Source organism: Antennarius striatus, chromosome 13 (genome assembly GCF_040054535.1).
Source record: "Antennarius striatus isolate MH-2024 chromosome 13, ASM4005453v1, whole genome shotgun sequence".
Lineage (NCBI taxonomy): Eukaryota > Metazoa > Chordata > Actinopteri > Lophiiformes > Antennariidae > Antennarius > Antennarius striatus.
The window spans coordinates 3,702,661-3,724,302 of record NC_090788.1 but is presented as its reverse complement, the minus strand read 5'-3'; the positions used below and the strand labels follow the sequence as shown (position 1 = coordinate 3,724,302).

At 42.9% G+C, this 21,642-nt stretch overlaps 2 protein-coding genes across 2 annotated transcripts; one reads left to right on the top strand and one right to left on the bottom strand.

The window, feature by feature from the left end:
• Window positions 1-98: 98 nt before the first annotated feature.
• Window positions 99-15,636, bottom strand: cenpe (centromere protein E). Its single transcript, XM_068331349.1, has 52 exons — window positions 15,515-15,636; window positions 15,075-15,187; window positions 14,888-14,977; window positions 14,660-14,778; window positions 14,143-14,262; window positions 13,703-13,784; window positions 13,534-13,601; window positions 13,387-13,461; window positions 13,223-13,274; window positions 13,011-13,098; window positions 12,542-12,671; window positions 12,300-12,419; window positions 12,042-12,194; window positions 11,814-11,964; window positions 11,629-11,728; window positions 11,188-11,551; window positions 11,042-11,098; window positions 10,564-10,731; window positions 10,362-10,436; window positions 10,108-10,176; window positions 9,802-9,933; window positions 9,533-9,710; window positions 9,295-9,449; window positions 8,904-9,197; window positions 8,672-8,818; window positions 8,400-8,540; window positions 8,137-8,241; window positions 7,882-8,052; window positions 7,632-7,781; window positions 7,308-7,529; window positions 7,137-7,223; window positions 6,731-6,814; window positions 6,482-6,598; window positions 6,277-6,393; window positions 5,951-6,181; window positions 5,575-5,808; window positions 4,822-5,055; window positions 4,439-4,672; window positions 4,086-4,307; window positions 3,901-3,990; window positions 3,499-3,624; window positions 3,231-3,410; window positions 2,937-3,146; window positions 2,575-2,787; window positions 2,269-2,472; window positions 1,925-2,101; window positions 1,720-1,820; window positions 1,516-1,613; window positions 1,283-1,418; window positions 839-1,206; window positions 712-750; window positions 99-190 (listed from the first exon to the last, which is right to left on the bottom strand). Exons 1-52 carry the CDS (start codon window positions 15,568-15,570, stop codon window positions 114-116), a joined length of 7,524 nt encoding a protein of 2,507 aa, XP_068187450.1. The 5' UTR covers window positions 15,571-15,636; the 3' UTR covers window positions 99-113.
• Window positions 15,637-15,960: 324 nt separating this feature from the next.
• ddx51 (DEAD (Asp-Glu-Ala-Asp) box polypeptide 51) lies at window positions 15,961-20,817 on the top strand. The gene is made up of 16 exons (XM_068331510.1): window positions 15,961-16,154; window positions 16,449-16,789; window positions 17,174-17,352; window positions 17,440-17,590; window positions 17,667-17,812; window positions 18,007-18,078; window positions 18,172-18,278; window positions 18,560-18,668; window positions 18,770-18,915; window positions 19,009-19,195; window positions 19,306-19,421; window positions 19,505-19,621; window positions 19,767-19,868; window positions 19,985-20,048; window positions 20,151-20,285; window positions 20,515-20,817. Exons 1-16 carry the CDS (start codon window positions 16,132-16,134, stop codon window positions 20,530-20,532), a joined length of 2,013 nt encoding a protein of 670 aa, XP_068187611.1. The 5' UTR covers window positions 15,961-16,131; the 3' UTR covers window positions 20,533-20,817.
• Window positions 20,818-21,642: the final 825 nt, after the last annotated feature.

The following is a 21,642-nucleotide window of genomic DNA, read 5'->3' as shown; positions in this document are numbered from 1 at the left end:
TGAGCTGCCGTAAGAAAGAAATAACCACTGAAACGTGAATTAGAATAAGCTTCTTTATTGAAGTTTCAAACTAAAATGCTAAAAGATTTCAAAGTATTGCACGCATGGATCCCTCACTGGGTTTTACACATGTCCTCTTCGGTTGGAAACTGAGGCCAATCGTCCTTAGTGTGCAACCCCCCAGCAGCGTCTGCAACACAAGAGATGGTTGGAAGAAAATTGTTCAGGGTAAGAACCGTGACTGGTCTCCGACCAGGTGAATTTGGAAACCGACCCCGTGTGCATCACAAATCACATCCACGATTGATCCTCAGTGGGTGTCGAAAAGAAACAGGAGAGGCTGTCAACAAGTGTGTTTACCTTCAGTAAACATGTCTATTAATAAAATTTATAAAGTAAATGAAGTCATTAAAAGACTCAGCAGCGATTTAACCTGCTGTCGTATCACACATTCAATGAATGAGCCAGAGAATTATTTCACTTTTAACTGATCAGAGCCTTTCATGTTCTTTTTTCTTTTACATCCCAAATGTTGTTTCCAGTTTGGTGAGAAATATAAATCCTGATCAGGTTATAATGACAAATAATCCTTATATTAAATGAGGAAAAGAGCCTCGGTCCTCGTTAGTTGAATCTGGTGGAATCACTGCACCTCATGCCTGTTAGTGAACCCTCAGTGACCCAAACATATAGCGATGTTACAGCAGTTACCTGTCTCTTCTTCTGGTGTTTCAGGAACCTGGGAAACCTCTGGTAAAACAAACATCTCAGGTCTTTATGGTGGTAAAGAACCAGACCCTTAACCGTACAGTGAGGGGAACTTTGTAGCGTGTCTTACCTGGAATGGTTCCAAGACTGGAGTTGTCAAAGAACTGCTTGGGGCAGGTTCTGGACAGGACCTCTGAGCTCCCGTCCACGTCAAAAAATCTGCTTTTTGGGGAGTTGAGCTGAGATACATTTGGTGAGTCCAGGACCTTCCTTGGAGAGTCCAGGACCTTCCTTGGAGAGTCCAGGACCTTCCCCGGAGTAATGAGAAACTTCTTAGGCGAGCTGAAGAAGTTTGAGGAGTCTGAGGTCAAGGGAGGACCCCTCTTGTTGGGGGTGCTGGGTGGCGAAGGCTTGTCCAGCTCGGTCTTGTTTTTCACCTTCAGCTTGATGGCTCTGCTCTTCCATTTGCTGATCTCAGCCTGCTGACTCATCACCAAGCTGTTACGACAGGAGGACAGATCTCGGATCAGGACTGAAGGATTAACTGCATCGCTCTCCATCGGGTTCATCTTACCTTTCCAACGATGTTATTTTCAGTTTAAGCTGCTGGACTTCCTCTTCCAGTTTGGTCTTCTCCAGCCCGATGGTGCTCTTGATCATCAAACCTTTGGGATTAGTAAGTCGGGCGTGAAGGTCCTCCCCCTGCAGGACTGGATTCAACACAACCATGTCAGTGTTGGCGTCCTATCTAAACTGCTAACAAAGATAATTCCCCCTTTAAAGCTTGACTCATGCTAGCAGCCTCACATGACTCCTCTCCTTGTTGCTGGGACGTCCTCAGAGTCTCCTTCAGCTTCCTTAGAGAATCTTCCTTCACGCTCAGCAGCGTTTTCATCCTCTGGACCCTGGGAAGTACAGTCAGAAAGTAACGCAGTGAGTTTACCAGCCCACGGCGTGAAGGGGGTGAGGAGGACATGACAGCCCAAACAAAAGGTTGACGTTCATCCTTACTCTTGTTGGTGTCGATCGGATGCTGAATTCATCTCCACCTCCATTTTGAAAAGTTTATTTTTCAGTTTTTCCAGCTCCACAGCACTGGGCGGGGTTTTTTCCTAAACCAGAAGAGGAGAACGGAAAAACAAAAAGCAACTTCCATGTGAAACATGAGGGCGGTTTTAATTTACAACAGGCAGGTAACTGGGATCACCAGACAAACCTCCGACTCTCGCAGTTTGGTCCTGAGGGTTCGGATCACGTTTTCCTTCTCCTCCACCTCTGCTCGGCTGTCTTGCAGCTCCGTCTGCAGGAGCTGGGTGGCCTCTTTATGGTTGGATACCCTGTCGCTGGCCGTGATATGAGCCTCCTCCAGCTGACCGTTTTGGATCCTGAGAGCCTGAAAAGAAAAAAGAAAAAGACTTCCTGTTAGCGCGTGTGGAAACGCATCAAAATGGGAATGAAGAATATGTTCCAGTGCAATGTGGAACAGAAGGTAGTGAGTGAAAACCCACTCCATGATACTTATGGAGTTCTAACAAAACATGAAACACACGGCAGACATACTTTGACTTCTTGTTGAGTTTGCTGGAGCTTGAGGACGAGTTGCTGATTGTCATTTAGCAGGGAGAGCTCTGTCTTTAGGGCGCCCCCCTCCAGCGCCTGCAGCAGAGTAGAAGTCTTGCTTCTCTCCTCTTCGAGTTGATCGTATGTCTGACCCTCCAGGAGCTTCAGCTCCTCACACGGACCTTTGTGGGAACCGGTAATGTCCTGCAGGAGTCAAGTGGATGTCATGACGTTAGAACGATGAGAAAACATCCACTAAAAAAAAAAAACAACAACAACAACAACAGGACAACTGATTCACACCACCTGTAGAGTCGTCTTCATTCTCTGGACCACCGCAGCTCTGTGTTCTAGCTCACAGGTCAGGATGCTGTCCAGCCCGGCGATGTTGACTGGCTGGGTGCTTAAGGAGGCCTGCAGCTGCTCCTTGAACCTTTCACTCTCTCTGATCACAGCGGACAGCTCGCCGGGTAAATACGACATGTTGGACCAGAGCTTCTCTAAAATGTTGGGCATTTTCTACAGAAGTAAAATTGTGGAAAAAGTTCCAGTCAAACTGGGAGAAAAGCTAAAGTACAGCATTTATTCCTAAACATATCCTGTAACTTTGCAGTGGTTGAAAACCCACGGTGAACAGATGAGGGGCTCCAGACGTTTGGAGAGCTCACCTGCAAGTACAGCTGCCTCTTGTCCAGCAGCTCCTTCAACCTCTGTTCCCACAATCTGCTGAAGTCCTCGTCCTTCACAGAGTACGGCGGCGCCTGCGCTCTGCACAGCAGGACGTCCTGCAGACGCCTCTCCTCAAACACGGCTAAATCTTTCTTCACTAGCTCCTCCAACAGTTTCATGTAGATACGTGCCTGCACCTCTAGGTACTCCTAAAGGAAGCAGGGCAGGGTTGTCAGCTGGCCAGAAGTAAGAACCTTCATGATGTTTGAGGGAGATGAAATGTGGATATTTACCATAATGTATCCCAGGGTTATAACGGCCTGATCTCCCAGATGACGGATGGCGCCGTAGGATTTCAAGCTGGATAGAGACGTCACATTGGTCGGTCTCTCCACGCTCATCGCCTTGTCCATTACTGACCAATCATACTTGGAACAAGTGTCTTTAAAGTGCTGGAATTTTCTGAGCATCTCCTGCAATCACACATTTATACTGAACTCTTAGCTCTGGACATCTTTATTCTGTAGCAGCGGATGACTAAAGGTTGACAGCTGGACGAACCTGAAGCTGTGCAGCAGAGTCTTGCAGCTGTGAGGATGCGGTCTCCTTGACGACGCTGGCGCTCTGATTCAAACTGCTCAGCTGCTCTCTCAGAGCAGAGATGGTTTCATTCGCGTCGCTGAGCAACTGAAAGAAAAACACAAACAGAAAACATTGAAACCTTTTGACGAGGAGGACGTCATGCTCTAAATACACTCCACCGAATCCACACCTCAACATTTTAGACCAGTCATGTGGACGAAGCAGTAAATGAACCACATTGTGAGCTTCAGAGATGCACTGAGCTAACCAAATCAACTGCAGCTTCATCTTCACAAGACATCCTCCATCCTATTTCCCTACCGTAGTAATAAAGCTGAGCTATTTCTATTAATAATATGGGAATAAATGATGAGGTCCTACTTGTTTCTGCAGCTTGGCCTCTTGTTCTCTGCTCTCAGCCTGTTGTATGTTCAACATCTGCTCGCTCAACTTCTCCTGCATGGTTGACATCTGCAGATAAAAATCAGATCTTGACGTGGTCTGCTATGTGTCTTCATCAAGCATCCATTTGACCTCTGTTAGTGACTATTATTTCATAAATATACCATCTCCATCCTGTCCTCCATCTCCTTGTGGAGCTGCTGTTTCTCTTGTCTCAGGCCCTCCAGCATCTCCTGCAGCTGATCTCTCTCCTCACTGAGAGACTTCACTCTACCCAGCAGTTCCTCCACCTCCCCTGTGGAGGTCTGATGGCTGGCCTCCTTCTCAGAGAGCAGAAGATCTCTCTCTGCTTTAATGATCTCCAGCTTCTCACTCTGATCCCACATCTAAGCAGAAAGAACAGTTTAAAAGAATAATGTCAATGGCTCGTAAAAGTGATCTCGATATCCCATTAATGTTGGCCCTATGAGCTCAGCTCTATAATGGTTTTCACATTGAAGAAAGGTGTGACACGAACCTCAGTCTGCAGAGTCTCCATCCTGTCCTCCAGCTCCTTTTGGAGCTGCAGTTTCTCTTGTCTCAAGCCCTCCAGCATCTCCTGTAGCTGATCTCTCTCCTCACTGAGAGACTTCACTCTACCCAGCAGCTCCTCCACCTCCTCTGTGGAGGTCTGATGGCTGGCCTCCTTCTCAGACAGCAGAAGATCTCTCTCTGCTCTGATAATCTCCAGCTTCTCACTTAGATCCCATGTCTAAACAAAAGGCAGAGGTTAAAAAATGCCAGTGGTTCCTGAACTCCAGCTGTACATTAGTTAGTGATCCAAATATCCCCTTCATGTTGGCCCCGTGAGCTCAGCTCTATAATGGATCTCACTTTGTTGAATAAAGGTGTAAAACAAACCTCAGTCTGTAGGGTCTCCATCCTGTCCTCCATCTCCTTGTGGAGCTGCTGCTTCTCCTGTCTCAGGCCCTCCAGCATCTCCTGCAGCTGATCTCTCTCCTCACTGAGAGACTTCACTCTACCCAGCAGCTCCTCCGCCTCCTCTGTGGAGGTCTGATGGCTGGACTCCTTCTCAGAGAGCAGAAGATCTCTCTCTGCTTTAATGATCTCCAGCTTCTCACTTAGATCCCATGTCTAAACAGAAGGCAGCGGTTAAAAGAATAATGTCAATAACTCTTTAACTCCAGTTGGACATTAGTTCGTGTTCTAAATACAGTAATCCCTCGCTTATTCGAGCTTCAAGATAAGTGGCTTCACTACGTCGCGGATTTTTAAACTTATATATTTATTAAACATCGTTCTCTATGAGATGTAAGTTTCATCTCATCGAGAACAAGGAAGAGAGCAAGAGGCGAGGAGCAAGTGTCTCCTACGAGCTGTAGTCACATGAGACTGTACGCGCATGCTATTGGCTGACAGCATCCGTGTGTGTGCTGCATTCTGAGAGTCACAGTTCATAAATGTTTAAATTATTATACGTAAATAAAACAATAAATATTTGGTCGTTATATTGCGGATTTTCGTTTATCAGGGGTGGTCCTGGAAAAACATGAACCGCAAGTAATGAGGGATTACTGTATCTAATTCTGGTTGCTCCTAGGAGCTCAGTTCTTTCATGGATTTCACTTTGTAGGAGAAAGGTGTGACACAAACCTCAGTCTGTAGGGTCTCCATCCTGTCCCCCATCTCCTTGTGGAGCTGCTGCTTCTCTTGTCTGAGTCCTTCCAGCATCTCCTCCAGCTGATCTCTCTCCTCACTGAGAGACTTCACTCTACCCAGCAGCTCCTCCACCTCCTCTGTGGAGGTCTGATGGCTGGACTCCTTCTCAGAGAGCAGAAGATCTCTCTCTGCTTTAATGATCTCCAGCTTCTCACTTAGATCCCATGTCTAAACAGAAGGCAGAAGTTAATAGAATAATGTCAATGGCTTTTTAACTCTAGTTTGTGATCTAAATATCTCATTCATGTTGCTCCTATGAGCTCAGCTCTATAACGGATATCACTTTGTTGAAGAAAGGTGTGGCACAAACCTCAGTCTGCAGAGTCTCCATCCTGTCCTCCATCTCCTTGTGGAGCTGCTGCTTCTCCTGTCTGAGTCCCTCCAGCATCTCCTGCAGCTGATCTCTCTCCTCACTGAGAGACTTTACTCTACCCAGCAGCCCCTCCACCTCCCCTGTGGAGGTCTGATGGCTGGTCTTCTCAAGCAGCAGGATGTCCCTCTCTGTTTGAGCGCTCTGCAGCTGCTCTGTTAAACTGTTTGTCTGTGAAATGAGAACAATTCACAGTTGGCTGTCAGAACACAGACGACACAGAATCAGTGTCTAGAATCAGGTCAGCCATTAATATTGGAACTCACTTGTTGCTGCAGATCACGTTCTTTCTGCTCACATAATATCATTTGATCAGAGTTCTTTTGTTTCTGCTCTTGGAGCTCCTCTTGAAGAGAACGTAGAAGAGTCTGGTTCTCTGCAAACTAACGTCAGAACAAACCTTGTAATTCATCATCAAAGAGACATAGCTACCTTCATAAACATACAGCTTTAGTGAAATGAGTCTCAAACCTGTTGCTCCAGCTCAGTCTGCCTCTCTTGGTTTAGTCTTTCCATTTCGTTGTTTCTTTGATTCTGATCCTGGAGCTGCTGTTGAAGTGAGTCTAACTGGGTTTGAGCCTCTGAAGCCTTCAAACAAGAAAACAGTTTGAAACAAGTGAGTCATCACAATCAGAAGAGGGACATGGGATTTAAAGTGACTGGTAGTGATTTTCCACAACACTTAAGATATCAGTCTGACTAAAACCATCGTCCTCTCACCATATCCATGTTACACTGCAGATCTTTTTCCAGTTGGCTCTTCTGCTCACTGACAGCCAGGAGAGAAGCCTGGAGCTCCTCAATCTGGAGGGAAAATGTCTCATTCTTTAATTCAGCTTTTAAACAAGGACTAAAATAATGAAGGACAGGGCTGCTGCAACCTGTACTTTTGTCAATGTCATCAAATCCCAAGAGACCAAAACACATGTTTCATTTAATATATTTGCAGCAGATTAACATACTGTAACGTAAAATAGTCAAGGTTTCGGAGATTTACAGCAACAGGAAGATTATCTGGTGTGATTGAGTGTCCACTGTGATGGAAGAATATATTACCCACTGCAAATAATATATATCAAAATTGTAATCTGCCTCGTGTTGTTGTGTGGTCTTTTTGTGTTGTTACCTCCTGCTGAAGTTTGAAGGTTGCTGTCTCATCGTGGGTTAGTAGTTCTGAAGGTAGCTGGTTGAACCCGCTGTGGGCCATCGCAACCTGCAGCGTAAAAGTACAAAGGGTGTTGCAGACAGACAGATTCACTGGACATGATACACTCATACGCAACATAACACAACATACCATCTCCATCCTGTCCTCCATCTCCTCTCTGAGCTGCTGTTTCTCCTGTGTCAGGCCCTCCAGCATCTCCTGCAGCTGATCTCTCTCCTCACTGAGAGACTTCACTCTACCCAGCAGTTCCTCCACCTCCTCTGTGGAGGTCTGATGGCTGGCCTCCTTCTCAGAGAGCAGAAGATCTCTCTCTGCTTTAATGATCTCCAGGTCCTCAGTCAGAGCCTTCATCTGTTTAATTATTATTATTATCATCATTAAAACAGCAGGGCTTCATCCGTTCACGTGGAAGGTTTTAGATCAAATAGCACTGATTCATCAAGACGCTCTCACCTGTGTGTGCAGCTCCTCCAGCTGTGCTCTTGTTTCAACGGGAAGCTCGTCCTGTATCGACGTCTGTCCTGTCTGCAGCTCTTTGATCAGCTCTTTCTGTTTGCGAATCTTCTCCAGGGACGTTCTCAGCTCCTCCTGATTCTCAATCGCCTGTTTGGTAAAAACAGATTTCCTTTGATAGGCAGAAGCAAAAGAAAATGTGGAGGCCCTGGATAGAAGCGAGTTTGTGACAGTCTTTATGCAAACCCACCATCTCCACGTTTTCCTGCAGGTCCATTTTGAGCTGGTCTCTCTCTTCGGTCAGAGATGCCACAGCAGAGAGGAGCTTCTCCATCTCCTCTGTTGAGCTTTGAGCGCTGTCCAGCAAGAGGGACTCCTTCTCATCCTGCAGGCACTGAAGCTGCTGCGAGAGACTCCGTATCTGTCGAGAGGATCCAAAACCATCAGTCAGAATGCAGACAGCGGAGCGCAAAGCTAAAGACCTGCTTCTTAACACTCCACTCACATCAGAGTTCTTCTGCTCAAAGGAGTCCATCAAATCACAGTTCTTCTGCCTCTGTTCCAGGAGGTCGTCTTGAAGAGATTGGAGAAGGACTTGTGTCTCTGCAGCCTAAAAGAAAAAAAAAAAGTGAATATATGTTTAATAGAAATTTAAAAAATCACAAGGGCTCATGTAAAGAACAGGAGATCTAATTAGCTGGCTCTGCTTAAAACAGAAAGATGTTATGAGAACAGAATCAGACCCTAAACAGAAACGCAGTCATTCACCATCTCCAGGTGTTCCTGCAGTTCTCCTCTGAGCTGGTCTCTCTCTGTGGCAGCCAGGTTCTCCTCCTCCAACCTCTGTTCACCAGCATTCTGCTCCTTCTCAGCTTGTGCCTCCTGAAGCTCCTCAGTCAGCTGATCGAGCTACAATTTTCCCAATAAAAAAACCTGTTACATCTACGGCATTGCTACCGAAAACGAGATCTGATCGGAGAAAGGTTCCAACACAGCAAAAGGTTTTGATGAGGAATGTCACGTCTAATCCAGCGTCAAACCTTTTCTTGAAGCTCCTTGCTGATCTCCTCCTCCGTGACTCTCGCCGTTTCACTGTCAGAGAGCTTCTCCTCCAAATCCTTCATCATTTGTTGCATCTCAGTCACGTTTTCCTCCAGTGATGCTGTGTGTTGTTCAAGCTTGTCAAGCTAAAATTAAAACATTAAAGTGACGTCCTTATGAGTTTTTTCTTTTTGTCTGTGTGCATGCTCCTTCTTATATTCCACAGCTTACCTTCAGGCGTGTATTTCCAGCTGTGGCCATCAGCTGACTCTTCTCAGCCTCGGAGCTCTCCAGGTCTGAGCGAAGTGAATCCAGCTGCTGTGACGAGTCAGCACACTGCTGACTCAGCTCCTTCTCCCTCAGAGCAGCAGAGCTCAGTTCTGCTCGGACGGTCAGAATCTCCTCCTCTGACGTTTGCAGAGAGTCTCTGAGTCGCTGAGCGTCCTCCTGCTGCTGAGCGGTGGTTGATAGGAGGACGTCTCTTTGAGTTTCAGCGGCGTGCAGCTGCTCGGTCACCTCACACACCTGGGAAGATAGACAAAGATCACACGATCGTGTCTGACTCCTGGGAATGTGTTCCCCATCTCAGTCTGGATCCACAGACGACGTTTGGAGGACTGACCTGCTTCCTCAAATCGTCCACCGTATCAGGAAGACCCTTGAGCGAGTTCAGTTCATCCAACTGAGCTCTGAGCTCCGCCTCTGCTCCACAGGATGCTGTCAGCGCTTTCTTTAGGTCGGCCACCGTTCTCTCAAGTTCAACACTGTCGACCAGATCTGGAGGCAGAACAGGTCAAAGGTTTTACATGATTTAACAGAACATAACAGTGCTTCATAGTGACACCTTGACTTTCACCTACTTTTTGGAACTTTTCCATCCAGCAAACTGGTGAGCTTTGTGTTCTCATCAAAGGCCACATTCAGCTCTTTTTGGAGGTCGCTCTGCATCTTTTTGTAGCGCGTCTTCTCCGTCTCCAGTTGGAAACGCAGGCTGTTCACTTCGGCATCCATCTTCTCATGGCTGGCAGTGAGATTCGCCTGAAGAAGAGATCACAAGAAGTGCTAAGAAGGGCAGGAATTAAGCACAAACCATTTTGACAGATCACTGGATGGTGTTTGTTCCACTCACCACTGTCTCTTCCAGAGAGATCTTTTGGCTGCGTAGGACGGCCCATTCCTTCTTTGTGTCTCGGCTCAGCCCCTCGGCATCATCCAGAGAGCGACGCAGCTTCGCCACTTCCTGAACCAGGTCCTTACCATTCTGTGAAGAACAGACAATGAGACCCTCGCCACAGATGTTACACGCCATCCCTGAGGAACTCCAGCTAACGGCAGCAGCATCTACCGATCACTGATAAAAGGAGTCGTCTAATAGATCGATTTCGTACCTGGTTATGATTTTATGAGTGAAAAGAAAATGAAAACGCTGGTGTACCATATTCTGAAGCTCGTCTGCGAAGTCACTTTTCTGCTTCAGCTGCGTCGACAGTCTTTCTATTTTTTCCTTGAAAAAACAACAACAAGAGAATGTTGAAGGACACGCGACAGTTTCATGACCAGGTTTGTAAAGAATTTGTGAATTTTATAGTTTAAAAGTTCAGAATTTACCCCTTTTCCAATATCTTAACAGTCTGTCATTCAGATGCGCTCTTTTGCTGAGTATATCAGAGGAGGGACACGCTGTCTTACCTGCAGCTCCAGTCGCTGAAGGTCAGAGGATTCCATCAACTTCTTTAGGTTAGACATTTCATTTTGTTTTTCTATCTGCAGAATCACACAAACAAATAAATAAATACCATACAAATCACTGCACAACTATAAAAAGCCAAGTGACACACCTGCCTCTACTGCTCATATAACTATTATATCTATACATGAAAAACAGTTTTACCTCCTGCTCCTTCCTGATCTCCTCCTCCAGGGACTTGAACTCATCCAGTTCTTTCTTCTCCTTCAGCTCCCTGGAGAGAGCAACACTCTCCTTCTCCAGACCTGCGATCTGCTCCATGTACGTGTTCAGCTCCTGCTTCAGATATCGCTGCTCGTTCAGCACCATCTCCTATAAACACACGCCTTCTTCAATTCACGCAGTGGCACGCATTTTCACTCTAGCAAAGCTACGCTAATGTTTTTGTTTCTTAGGTAAAATGTGTCCCTTTCCTGGATCGCTGGTAACTTGAACTTTAACCTCTGGAATCCATCAACATAAATAGATTAAGGAGGACAGATTATAAAGCTGTCATTGGTGTGTACCAAGAAGAATATGATCATTCCTCCAGTGAATGACTTCAGATTAAAGTACAGTGTGTTGATGGTGTGTTTTATTCCTCTTTCCATGTCTGTAAGATGTTCTAGCCATCAGTACTGACCTTCTCTGAAGCTAGCGTTTCACACAGCTGGACGGCTTCGGCAAATTCTCTTCTCATCTGGAAAACAAAGTGTGAACATCAGCACTAAAACGTTTACCTTTGTTTTCAGGTGTATAAGTTTTCAACGTCAGCATCTTAAAACACACCTGTTCATCAGTTTCACCCTTAGCTTGGCTCTGTTCTGCCAACTGTGCCTCCAGGTCTGCCACTCTGAACTCAAACATCTCCACCTTTTCTGACACCTCCTGTTTCTCCTGGACCTTCGTCTGCAGCTGCAGCTCCAGTTCTGCTACCCGTTGTTCTGCTGTCTGTATTTTCTCCCAGGCTTCCTGTTTCCGCTGGACCTCCGTCTGCAGCTGGACCTCCAACTTTGCCACCTGGTCATCCAATTCTTCTGCCTTTGCTGTGGCCTGCTCCTTCTGTTGACTCTCCATGTCCAGCTGCAGTTCAAGGTTGGACACTTTCCCTGACAGCTCACGCACGCGTTCTTCATACATGTAGTCTTTGGGACTGGAAAAAAAGAAATAATAAATTGGTAATGTTCTCAATCAAAGCAAACTAGGGAAAAACCCACATTAGACATTCACCTATCCTGAAAGCTCCGAACAGTCACTGTGCTCTGACTCATCTCCATGTCATCCAATGGCTCATCAGGAATCTCCCAGTGAGAGTCAAACTCTTCATCGTCTGTTAAAATATCCCACAAATGCATTCAGCTTCTCTATAGATTTTGGTTTGTAGCGAACATAAACTAGACTCAAAGCATCCTCACCGTCACCCAGCTCCATCAGACAGGACCGATCAGCTTTCCTCTTCCGAGAGAAAGGCTCTGCAAAGCTGAGGTCAGATGATCCACAGCCGAAGGCTGAGGGACGGGCCAGTTTGAGCATCTTTCCTCCCCATGTGACCCGACGTTTTGGCATCTAAAGACAGGATGTGAGTCTCATTGAGAATCAAAAAGTGGTTTTCTAAGCACAGATTTATTTCCTGTCTTATTTACCTTGTGAACAGAAACAAGATTGGAGCTGGTGACCAGAAGTTTGGTTAAGTTCTTTATCCTGTCCTGCTGCTCTCTCTGGAGCTGATCCTTCTCCAGGAGAAGCTGGGAGAGAACCTCCTTCTCCATGGCTGTGGTTTGTGTGCTTGAAGAAACCTGTTATGAGGTCATCAGATATCAGTGGAGAGAAAAGGCCACCGCCATGAAACTTCAAGACAACACAGAACATGACTAAGGAAGAAAGAAAGTGACGAGACTTGCCTCATGAAGTCGTCGCTTGAGGTCCACAATTTCATTCCTGTACCTTTTGAGCAGAGCGCCGTCATCAGAAACCTCCGTTACATGAGGGTCGTTCTTCATTTTTTTTGCAGTACTGGCAAACTAAAGATAAAAATTTATATCAAGAAACTCATCTCTACCATTAAGTTTGAATATTGACTTGTTAATGAGACATTAAGCAGATATTAGATGGTGTGCAGGACGGTTCTGCAGAGTTCGCCAACCTGCAGCGTGCTGAGGGTCTCGTCTAAAGTAACAGGGGTCACAGTGCAGATAATGACTGTTTTGGCGTTCCCACCCAAGGAGTTCTGCAGGATGCGGGTCAGCTTACTGTCCCTGTAGTTGGTGAAACCCCTGAAGAGAGGAGGGCATTTAGCAAAATCAATCTTCAATGCAAATAAAGAGGTTTGGGCTGCAAATAAGCAAAGTTCAAAAACAGCAAACAAGATTTTAAAACTACTGTATACAAATCAAAAGGTAAATTAACAAAAATTAAATAACTTATAGTCCAAATTTAAGCCTCTTGGCAAGGACTAGAGACATGAGGACTCACACTGCCTGATAAGCTGGGATATATTCACTGCACTCTACATACACGTGTATTACATGTCTTATTTTTGTAATTCAAAGAAGAAACTAAAAATAATGTTGCAAACTTAAAGCAAGCGAGCTGAAAACGCTTTGTCTACTCACTTCTGGCTCTCGTCAGTAAGTTTCTTCATCACTTGGCCAAGTGTGAACAGGCTGCGATTGATGTTGCAGCCCTCTTTGAAACGAGCACCTTAAATACAGAAACAAATGGATTATTTCTAATGCAACATACATTTTAGTGTATTGTCAGGTTTTGGAATGATATCATGCCGCTGCAATCAATAATCTATCAGAGATCTTTCATTTAAACGTACCTTCTGCTCCGGTTTGACTTGCTCTCTCAGATCCCGCTAGATCAACTAAATTCTGGAATGTCAAGGAAAAACACTTGTGACCACTTCAAAGCAAAAACGCAGAGGAGCAGGAGAGAAAGTGAAGTTCACAGAAAGACAAAACACTATAATGAAAAAATTTTTACCAAATGAGACACAATAATTGCCGAATCAGCATTTTCGCCAGACGCTGGGTCACTCCGTTCTCTGCTTTCCAGGATCTAAAAGACAATAAATCACATGAAATTTACATGTCCCCAGAGCCCTCACATGATGCGTGTTCTATTTCTTACCATTCGGAAGATGGTGTGTGACCGGCTGCTCCGCTGGTTCATTTTAGTCTTTCCGTAGTGACGATTCTCTACAGAGGCACATGGTTGCACAATAATCAGTCAAATAAAATCTGCAGTGCAATCCAGTGTAGAAATATTCCTCATGTTCAGTAACAACGTCAGATCTTACTTTCTCCTTTACGAATCCAAGCCAGGGCTTGTGCAGGAGATGTCACAAGCTCCTCAGTCAAGTCAGCCACATAAACGTTTTTCTGCAAACAGACATGATCAAAAGAAATAAGTACTGTACGAGTCTTTTCACATATAGTTGTTCCTTCAGTTGCAGATATAAGTTCATATAAGTGCATGATGTTTGGCTCAGAACCTGTTGAATGCCGTCTCTGCACTTTACAACCGACGTGCATGATAAAACAATTTCAGAAGACTGTGTGTGTATCAGTTGTATTTGTTGGATTTGGTTATAATACTACACCTGTTATCAAATGTGTCAGATACATTTAATAATACTTAATATCCAATGGAGAATATTTCATCTACGGGATATAAAACCTAATAAAAAGGCGTAGAGGTTTAGTCAAAGGCCATTGAACCCACAAATAGCCCACTTACATTGAGTGCCTCTCGGACTTCTAGGGGCTTTCTCTTCCAGCTGTCAACAAGCAGGTCTGTCACAGTCTCGTTGTAGATTTCCATGTAAGACACTCTGAGAAGGAACTCCTTCTTTGGACACTTTGGGAAAAAGAATAATCACAATTTAGAATCAACGCTTATCGCTGGACACCAACAAACACTTGGGTGTTGGGATTAGTGCCAATAATTTAAGCTGTCTTTAATCACATTTAAGGGATCAGGAAAACATGAAGAACTGATTGGTAAAAATGTTGACCTAAATGACTTCTGTATAACTAAACACTATGAAACAAAGGGCTCTTTTTCTAGTATGCTAAATGGAATAAATACAAAAAACAAGTTTTGATCACTGACTGACGCTGACATATCTGTGCTAGCCATTATTATCAACAGGTAAAATATCTGGTATCTATCAGACTTTGGTAATTACACAGCTGACTGTGGCATTATTCAACTAAATAGCACAAACTGCTATAAATATATTTCTTTATCTTACATTTTTAATGGTATGGAAGACATCTTCCACAGCCAGAGGTATCACTCCTGGATTATGGTTACTCCCCATCATGGTGAAAGTCTTTCCAGAGGATGTCTGCCCATAAGCAAATATGGTTCCTGTTGAATAAACAGATATAACAAATACATAAAAAGAATAAACACTGTGCAATATGTTAGTTCAAGTAAGTACAAGTGTATAGAACCACATTTTAAAAGCATTACAAACCATTGTATCCTTCAACAGAGGAAACAACCAAGGGCTTTGCTATATCCTGGTACAGCTGACTTGTTGTTTCATCAGCGGTGAATACTCGATCTGTGAATTATACCAATGATGATACCAATCAATATACAAAATATCAATGAAATCATTAAGTCAACTCAAGAGTAATTAATGAAGCTGAAAAACATACCAAAACTAAAGCTTTTAGTGGAATTTCCATCATCAATAAGATTAATTGATTTCTTGTCAGCTTTCCAAAAGACTTGGACAGGTGGTGCATTCTCTGAGTCGGCAGTTTCTTCTCTGTAACACGAACACACAATCAGCATGAGGGGAAACATGATCCGGCTTTCAAAAGACACAAACTTCAGAAAATTCTAATTCAGAAATGCGTAACCATCATCTGTCCAGCAGCTGGACTAGTATATAGTTACACAAAGCTATATGCAAGAAAGGGCAAGAATATAAACACACGTACAGACTTATATACGCATTTAAAACGAAATTATTCTTTAAACGGAGAAATCCTATAAAAGTTTAATTACAGTACGATGCTAGCTTCCTTTTTTAGCATGTGCGCTAGCATTTAGATAACCACTAAAACAGTTGCTAGCTGTTGTCTTAACTTACCTCTCGATGAAGGGACGGACACGAACACAGACTTTAACAGCTGACTCTTCCGTCATTTTTATTACTTAAAGTCATCCAAATGACAAACATAAATTGGAACGCAAATTAATATTCCTTTAAAATGGTAACAGTACACCTAAAAACAGCGAGCCACCTTGAAGGGAACCCTCTCGTTTGTTTGAATTTCATACACTTTTATTTGATTGGTCAACGTCATCGGAAGAACTGTCCAACCAGCACGACCCAAAAATTTGTCAAGTTTCGTTTTATTTAGTGTTTGCTTTTATAAATTAATTTTCCCAATCATTTGTATGTCACACATTAAAAAATAAACCATAAATTACTGTATTAACAGTTAAAAAAATGAGGCAAAAGTGTCACTGCGCCCAACTACTGAATTTCAAAAAGGTGACGTTTCGTGACGTCATCAATACGCGCCTGTTACAGTATGGAAACACACGAGAAAGTAGTGGTCCTGGTATTTGAGTCGAAGTTAAGTGTTTGAAGTACTTCAGAACTGTCATTTACGAATGTAGACGAGCTTAACTGATATTTATAGTTATTAGCATCCAAAGGCGGGATAGTTGGAAAGTCTAAAAAAAACTTAGACCGTTAAAATGTCTCTATTTCATGTGGACAGGTAAGTTTTCTTCACTACTTCACATTATTAATATTTTTTTTATTGTCAAGCTGTCTCACAGATAAGTTACATTTACATTTCTAAATGTAGTTAATTTAAATGTTTTGACAACTAGCTATATTTGGATGATACTTGGATCAATAATATGGCGACATTTTCGTGTCATTATTATTATTATTTTTTTAGTAATCACAGTAATTTAGACAAGTTAATATTAAAAGCAGTAGCATTTATAATGTGCAGCTGTGCTTTTAAGGAACAAGTGGACTGAAGAATCTGTTATGTGGTTGACAGATATCTTGGAGAGGAAGAACAGGAAGATGGGTCTGTCTCAAAGGAGTCTCGGTCTCAGCTGTTGCTGGCTAGGCTGCAGCAGAAGGCAAAAGAGAAGCAGAAACAGAGTTTGTCAGAGCAGATGAAACAGTCACCTGAAAAACAGACAGAAAAGGAGCTTCTCAAAAAGAGAAAAGGAGATGACAATGACTGTAGTCGAGAGCCTCCACAACGGAAAAAGAGGAACTCAGAAATGGAGTCTGCATTACTTTCTGACAATGATAACCACAATGAACCCGTTAAAAAGAAGAAGAAAAAAACAGGTGCAGATGAGAAAGAGAGGAAAAAGAAGGCTAAGTCAAGTATGTGTTTACTTTTTAGACACTTATACTTTAACACCAGAATTGTGTTATGTAATTCATATGATGAGTATAACAACATAATAAACCACTGCCAGTTACTGGCTTTTTACTTTTGTATAGATCCACTGTACTGTATATGGAATTATTTTATCTATTATCACATTAAATGAATATGGTTTTGTACAGTACTTAGAATGAGCCTTAATTCTGTACATTTGCAGTTTTTAACTTCACCACTCAACAGCATCTTTTCAGTATAATGCAATTCATGTATTCCAGATGTTACGAATCCTAATCTCTGTGATGTAACTTCTGGGACACCCTTACTATTTGCATAACAAAACGGTACCTGAGATGATGAGATTGTCTTTCTTTGGACTTCAGGCAGTTTAGGTAAAAGTCTTGCAGATGGTTGTGAGACAGGAGAAGATGGGCAGGAGGATGCAGGAAGAGAAGAGGAAGCAAAGACAGAAGATGAAAAACCAAAAGAAACTGCAGAGAAAACTTCAGCTCCAATTGGATTCAAGGTTCTGGGAGGGTTTGAGAACAAACCAGTCCAAAAGGTACAATGATTTCATAACAATACTAAAGAGTCAGAGGTCACCAATACTACAAATATTTATCTACAATGTGTGTTCTTCTGATCACAGGTCCACAGGGTCCTGCCTCAGTGGCTCGCTCAGCCTGATGTGATTCACAGAGACATTAAAAGCAACCTGGTTTCCGTCTCAGATGTCCCAGAACTTTCTGCTCAACTTGTGAAAAAACTACATACTAATGGAATTCACCACCTTTTTCCAGGTAATAACAATAACACAGGAGTGATTTGAAAAGTTTTCAAACTAGGACGTGGAGGATCCTTTGACCTTTTTTACAGTACAAAAGGAGGTCATTCCAGCCATCTTGGAGAGTGCTCAGCAGGGGCTGCTGATTGGGCGGGGCGGGTACAAACCCAGAGATATTTGTGTGTCTGCACCAACAGGCAGCGGCAAAACTCTTGCATTTGTCCTACCTGTCATACAGGTGAGCCATCCACCATCACTGAAATATTCGTAGATAGATAGATATATACTTTAATAATTCCGAAGGAACCAGTGTATTTATACAGTGTAGTGTATTTATATATTCATAGTGTATTTATAACCACTGATTTATGTCTGAGAATGAAGAAGAATGAATGCATCGTCAGTTGAAACAGTAATGGTCTCTGCTATAAGGTGCTGATGAAGAGAGTGATCTGTGAGGTCCGGGCTTTGGCCGTGTTGCCTACTAAAGAGCTCGCCCAGCAGGTCAGAATTTTAAAAAAACCATCATTATGGATTGATCCAGTCAAGTTTACTCCGTGTTCTGAAAAGGCTCACCCAAAACATTTTCCTGTGTAGGTTTGCAAGGTGTTCACATCATACTCTGAGGGAACGACACTGAAGGTAGTAATGCTGGCTGGTCAGAAGACCTTTGCTGCAGAGCAGGCTTCACTTTCAGAACACAGGTAAGTTCTGACAGGGAGCCTTCAACATCTGTCCCAGCAGGCATTAATGCTTTTATAATGGGTTTTAAGGTCCATATGTTGAATGTAATTCTGACTTTAGTTCACAGATTTTTTGTTGCAACACGTTTTTTTTACACTCTTCATTGTGCTCTTCTCGGTGCCTACACCAGGGGCGCTAAATGTTATTTAGAAATTTCGTCTATTTTTAAAAAGGAGCTTTAATTTAACACTTATTTTAAGAGAAATAAAAATATCTGATCTGATACTTAATTTTTTTCCAGAGGAGGAATGAGACGCAGTTTGGCAGATATTGTTGTCGCCACTCCAGGTCGACTGGTTGATCACATCAACAAGAATTCAGGCTTTTGTCTGGAACACCTCAGGTTTCTTGTGAGTTAATAAGTTAATTAAACCAATATTACAAAGCACAGCAGATACGATTTACATTGAAATCTGCCAATTTGTGTACTTTAATATATTTTCTGTCTTAGATTATTGATGAGGCTGACAGAATGATTGACAGCATGCACCAGTCGTGGCTCACTCAGGTGGTGAAGGCGGTTTATAGATCAGGAAGTGGACCAGAAGCCCTGTCCATATTTAGGCGGACTGAACCAGCCTATGTGACAGCAGCCAGGTGAGACTGTGTTCATCTATTACCACGTGACTCAGTGCAGCTGTAGCACAGAAACTAGAGGGAGCTTTTAAATGACTCTCTTTGTTCTTTTAGTCTATCTCCGCCTCAGATGCCGCTGCAGAAGTTGTTGTTTTCTGCCACGCTTACACAGAACCCAGAGAAGCTGCAGCTGCTGGGCCTCCACCAGCCGAGGCTCTTCAGCTCCATCCACAGTCAGACTAACGCCACCAGCAACACCAACCAGAAACAAGACCGCTTCGACTTCCCCGAAGGTCTGACGGTAAGAGATAACCTTTAACCTTCGAGAAGCTGAGGCATATATAGATGTGCTGAAACATGCAGGTTCAGTAATGACTGTAAATGTTTTTCATGAGTGTATGTTTGCTTTAGGAGTTTTATGTGCCATGTACATTAAGCAAAAAGCCTCTCCTCATCTTCCACTTCATTCTGCGGATGAAGCTGAGCCCCATCCTTTGCTTCACCAATTCCAGGGAGACTGCACACAGGTCAGAGAACACAGCAGCTATGAGACAGATTTTTTTTACATGTAGAAAGTGCAAACTTGATAGAAATGTTTTCTACTCCTCAGACTTTATCTCCTGGTGCAGCTTTTTGGTGGAATCCAGGCCGCTGAGTTCTCCTCTCGTCTCTCACCTGGTGAGAGAAAGAAAACCCTCAAGGAATTTGAACAAGGGAAGATCCAGCTGTGAGTTCTTTGCATTATTCTACACCTGATTGCAGGCGGTTGCGTTGGAGAATAAATGATTTTTTAAACAAATAGCTGCTTCACCTGTCAACATCTATCGTGTTCAACAGTCATGGGTATGAATTAAACTGAAATGTCTCTGAAGGTTGATCAGCACGGATGCAGCTGCCAGAGGCATCGACATCAACGGAGTCAAGTGTGTACTGAATTATGATGCACCTCAGTACATCAGGACCTACATTCACAGGTAAGTCGTCCGTCAAACTAACTCCAGTCTGGTGTTCATCCGTCGCTACAAATTGTGCTTTTATCAAACATCCAGAGGAGCCAGTCCTCCACAGTGACGCCAATATTTTTACTCAGGATTGGAAGAACAGCACGAGCGGGGAAAGCAGGCCTGGCGTTTACATTTCTGCTGGGAGTGCAGGTGAAACACACAACACACTGTATATAAAGTAAAAATATAATGGCGCGTGTGAGAAATGAAAGAAGACACTGCATGACAAATGACATTTTTCTTCCTGCACAGGAGAAAAACTTCCTCCAGATGGTGGTGGAAGCAGGAAGCCCCGGGATTCAGAAGCAGATCGTCAAACCTGAGAACCTGAAGGGCATGGAAGCCCGATATGAACAAACACTGCAGGAGCTGGCGGATGTCATCAAGGTACTGTCTCCGTGTTTGTTATGCAATGGAATGCAAATCTTGAGTTTATAAGATTGCTTCCCTTTTTTAATAATAAACTCAAAGGATAACAATGACTGCCAATTTCAAAATGCAGTACGTCTTCAGCAGGAATGAATATATCACTATTTTTATAAGCTCAGGCTGAAAGACATTTCACCTTTTCTGTAGAACAACCACTACAATTTTATTTTATTTTTTTTCTCTACAGGATGAGAAAGCCAAATAATGGACCAACATCTGTGCTGCATGAAGATCTCATTTCATTTGTACATGTTTTTTGGGAATGACTGTATATTGTTCAATAAAACACTGTTGTCTGTCTGTGAACATGTTTTCATCTTCAACATTTGGTAAAAAATTTCATGTCAGATGCACCTTCAGAAATATATTTATTGAGAAAAATACTGACGTGTTCAATACTTACTGTACCTGCTGTATGTCTATATGTGTGTGTGAAAAAAGAGTGAAACAAAGGTGAAGAAAACATTGAAGGATTATTCAATCTTTTCTGTAATAACACTTGATCAATTCATAAATAAACAAGTAATATCACTATTAATTGGCCAATATATTAATTATAAAACATTGCTAAAAATTTTACGATGCATTCACTGCCACAGATACACATGTGGCACATGCAGGAAGGAGACACAATGGGAGTGCCAGACTTGTGATTTGTGATTTGACTGCTGAAATGTACTCACTCACTGCCACTCAAACACAACACACATGTACAAAGACACACTGTATCTTGATAATGCAATTTTTTAAAATTGTAAATGTTTATTGTACCCTTTTTTTGCTATTGTTGTCAAAAATCCTCGATTCAGGTTGTTTGCTAAAAGCCTTCCAGCCCATCTCTGCCCTGTGAATTTTAGAGGTAGAAAAGTCAAATGGCTGTTCTGTGTCAGGCTGGCATAAACTGACACCACAGAACAACTATTCATGCATATCTGTGTATGCCATGAGAAAAGAATTGATCTCCCCAATGAGAAGAACAAAATTTATTTGAGGAACAGCATCGCAATTTTTTTTTCAACAATGTAGAAAGTTTAGAAATTCTTCTGAAGCCATTGCTATCAGCGTGTTTTGCAACAAAAATTTGCAAAGGTCTTGCTTCATCTTTTCAATACTTGCTCCTTGCATAATTCCACTCTTTAAACATGAAACCCTATTTTTACACAATTTTATTAAAAATATTTAAAAAAATTTTATTTTAATGAAACCATGATTTAAAAAAGGCCAAGTAAGAAACATTTGAAAGAATCAGAAACCAAATATTTAAGATAATTTAGCCCTGGATATCAGTATTTTTTCTCAACTAATACATGCTAAA

Coding starts and splice junctions, on each gene's coding strand:
- ddx51 (XM_068331510.1), top strand. CDS start 16,132: ATGTCTCTATTTCATGTGGACAG. Junction 16,155..16,448: donor TCTCTATTTCATGTGGACAG/GTAAGTTTTCTT, acceptor TGTGGTTGACAG/ATATCTTGGAGAGGAAGAAC. Junction 17,813..18,006: donor TTGTCCTACCTGTCATACAG/GTGAGCCATCCA, acceptor CTCTGCTATAAG/GTGCTGATGAAGAGAGTGAT.
- cenpe (XM_068331349.1), bottom strand. CDS start 15,570: ATGACGGAAGAGTCAGCTGTTAAAGTCTGTGTTCGTGTCCGTCCCTTC. Junction 10,732..11,041: donor AAACGCTAGCTTCAGAGAAG/GTCAGTACTGAT, acceptor GTGTGTTTATAG/GAGATGGTGCTGAACGAGCA. Junction 9,198..9,294: donor TGGACGATTTGAGGAAGCAG/GTCAGTCCTCCA, acceptor CTATCTTCCCAG/GTGTGTGAGGTGACCGAGCA.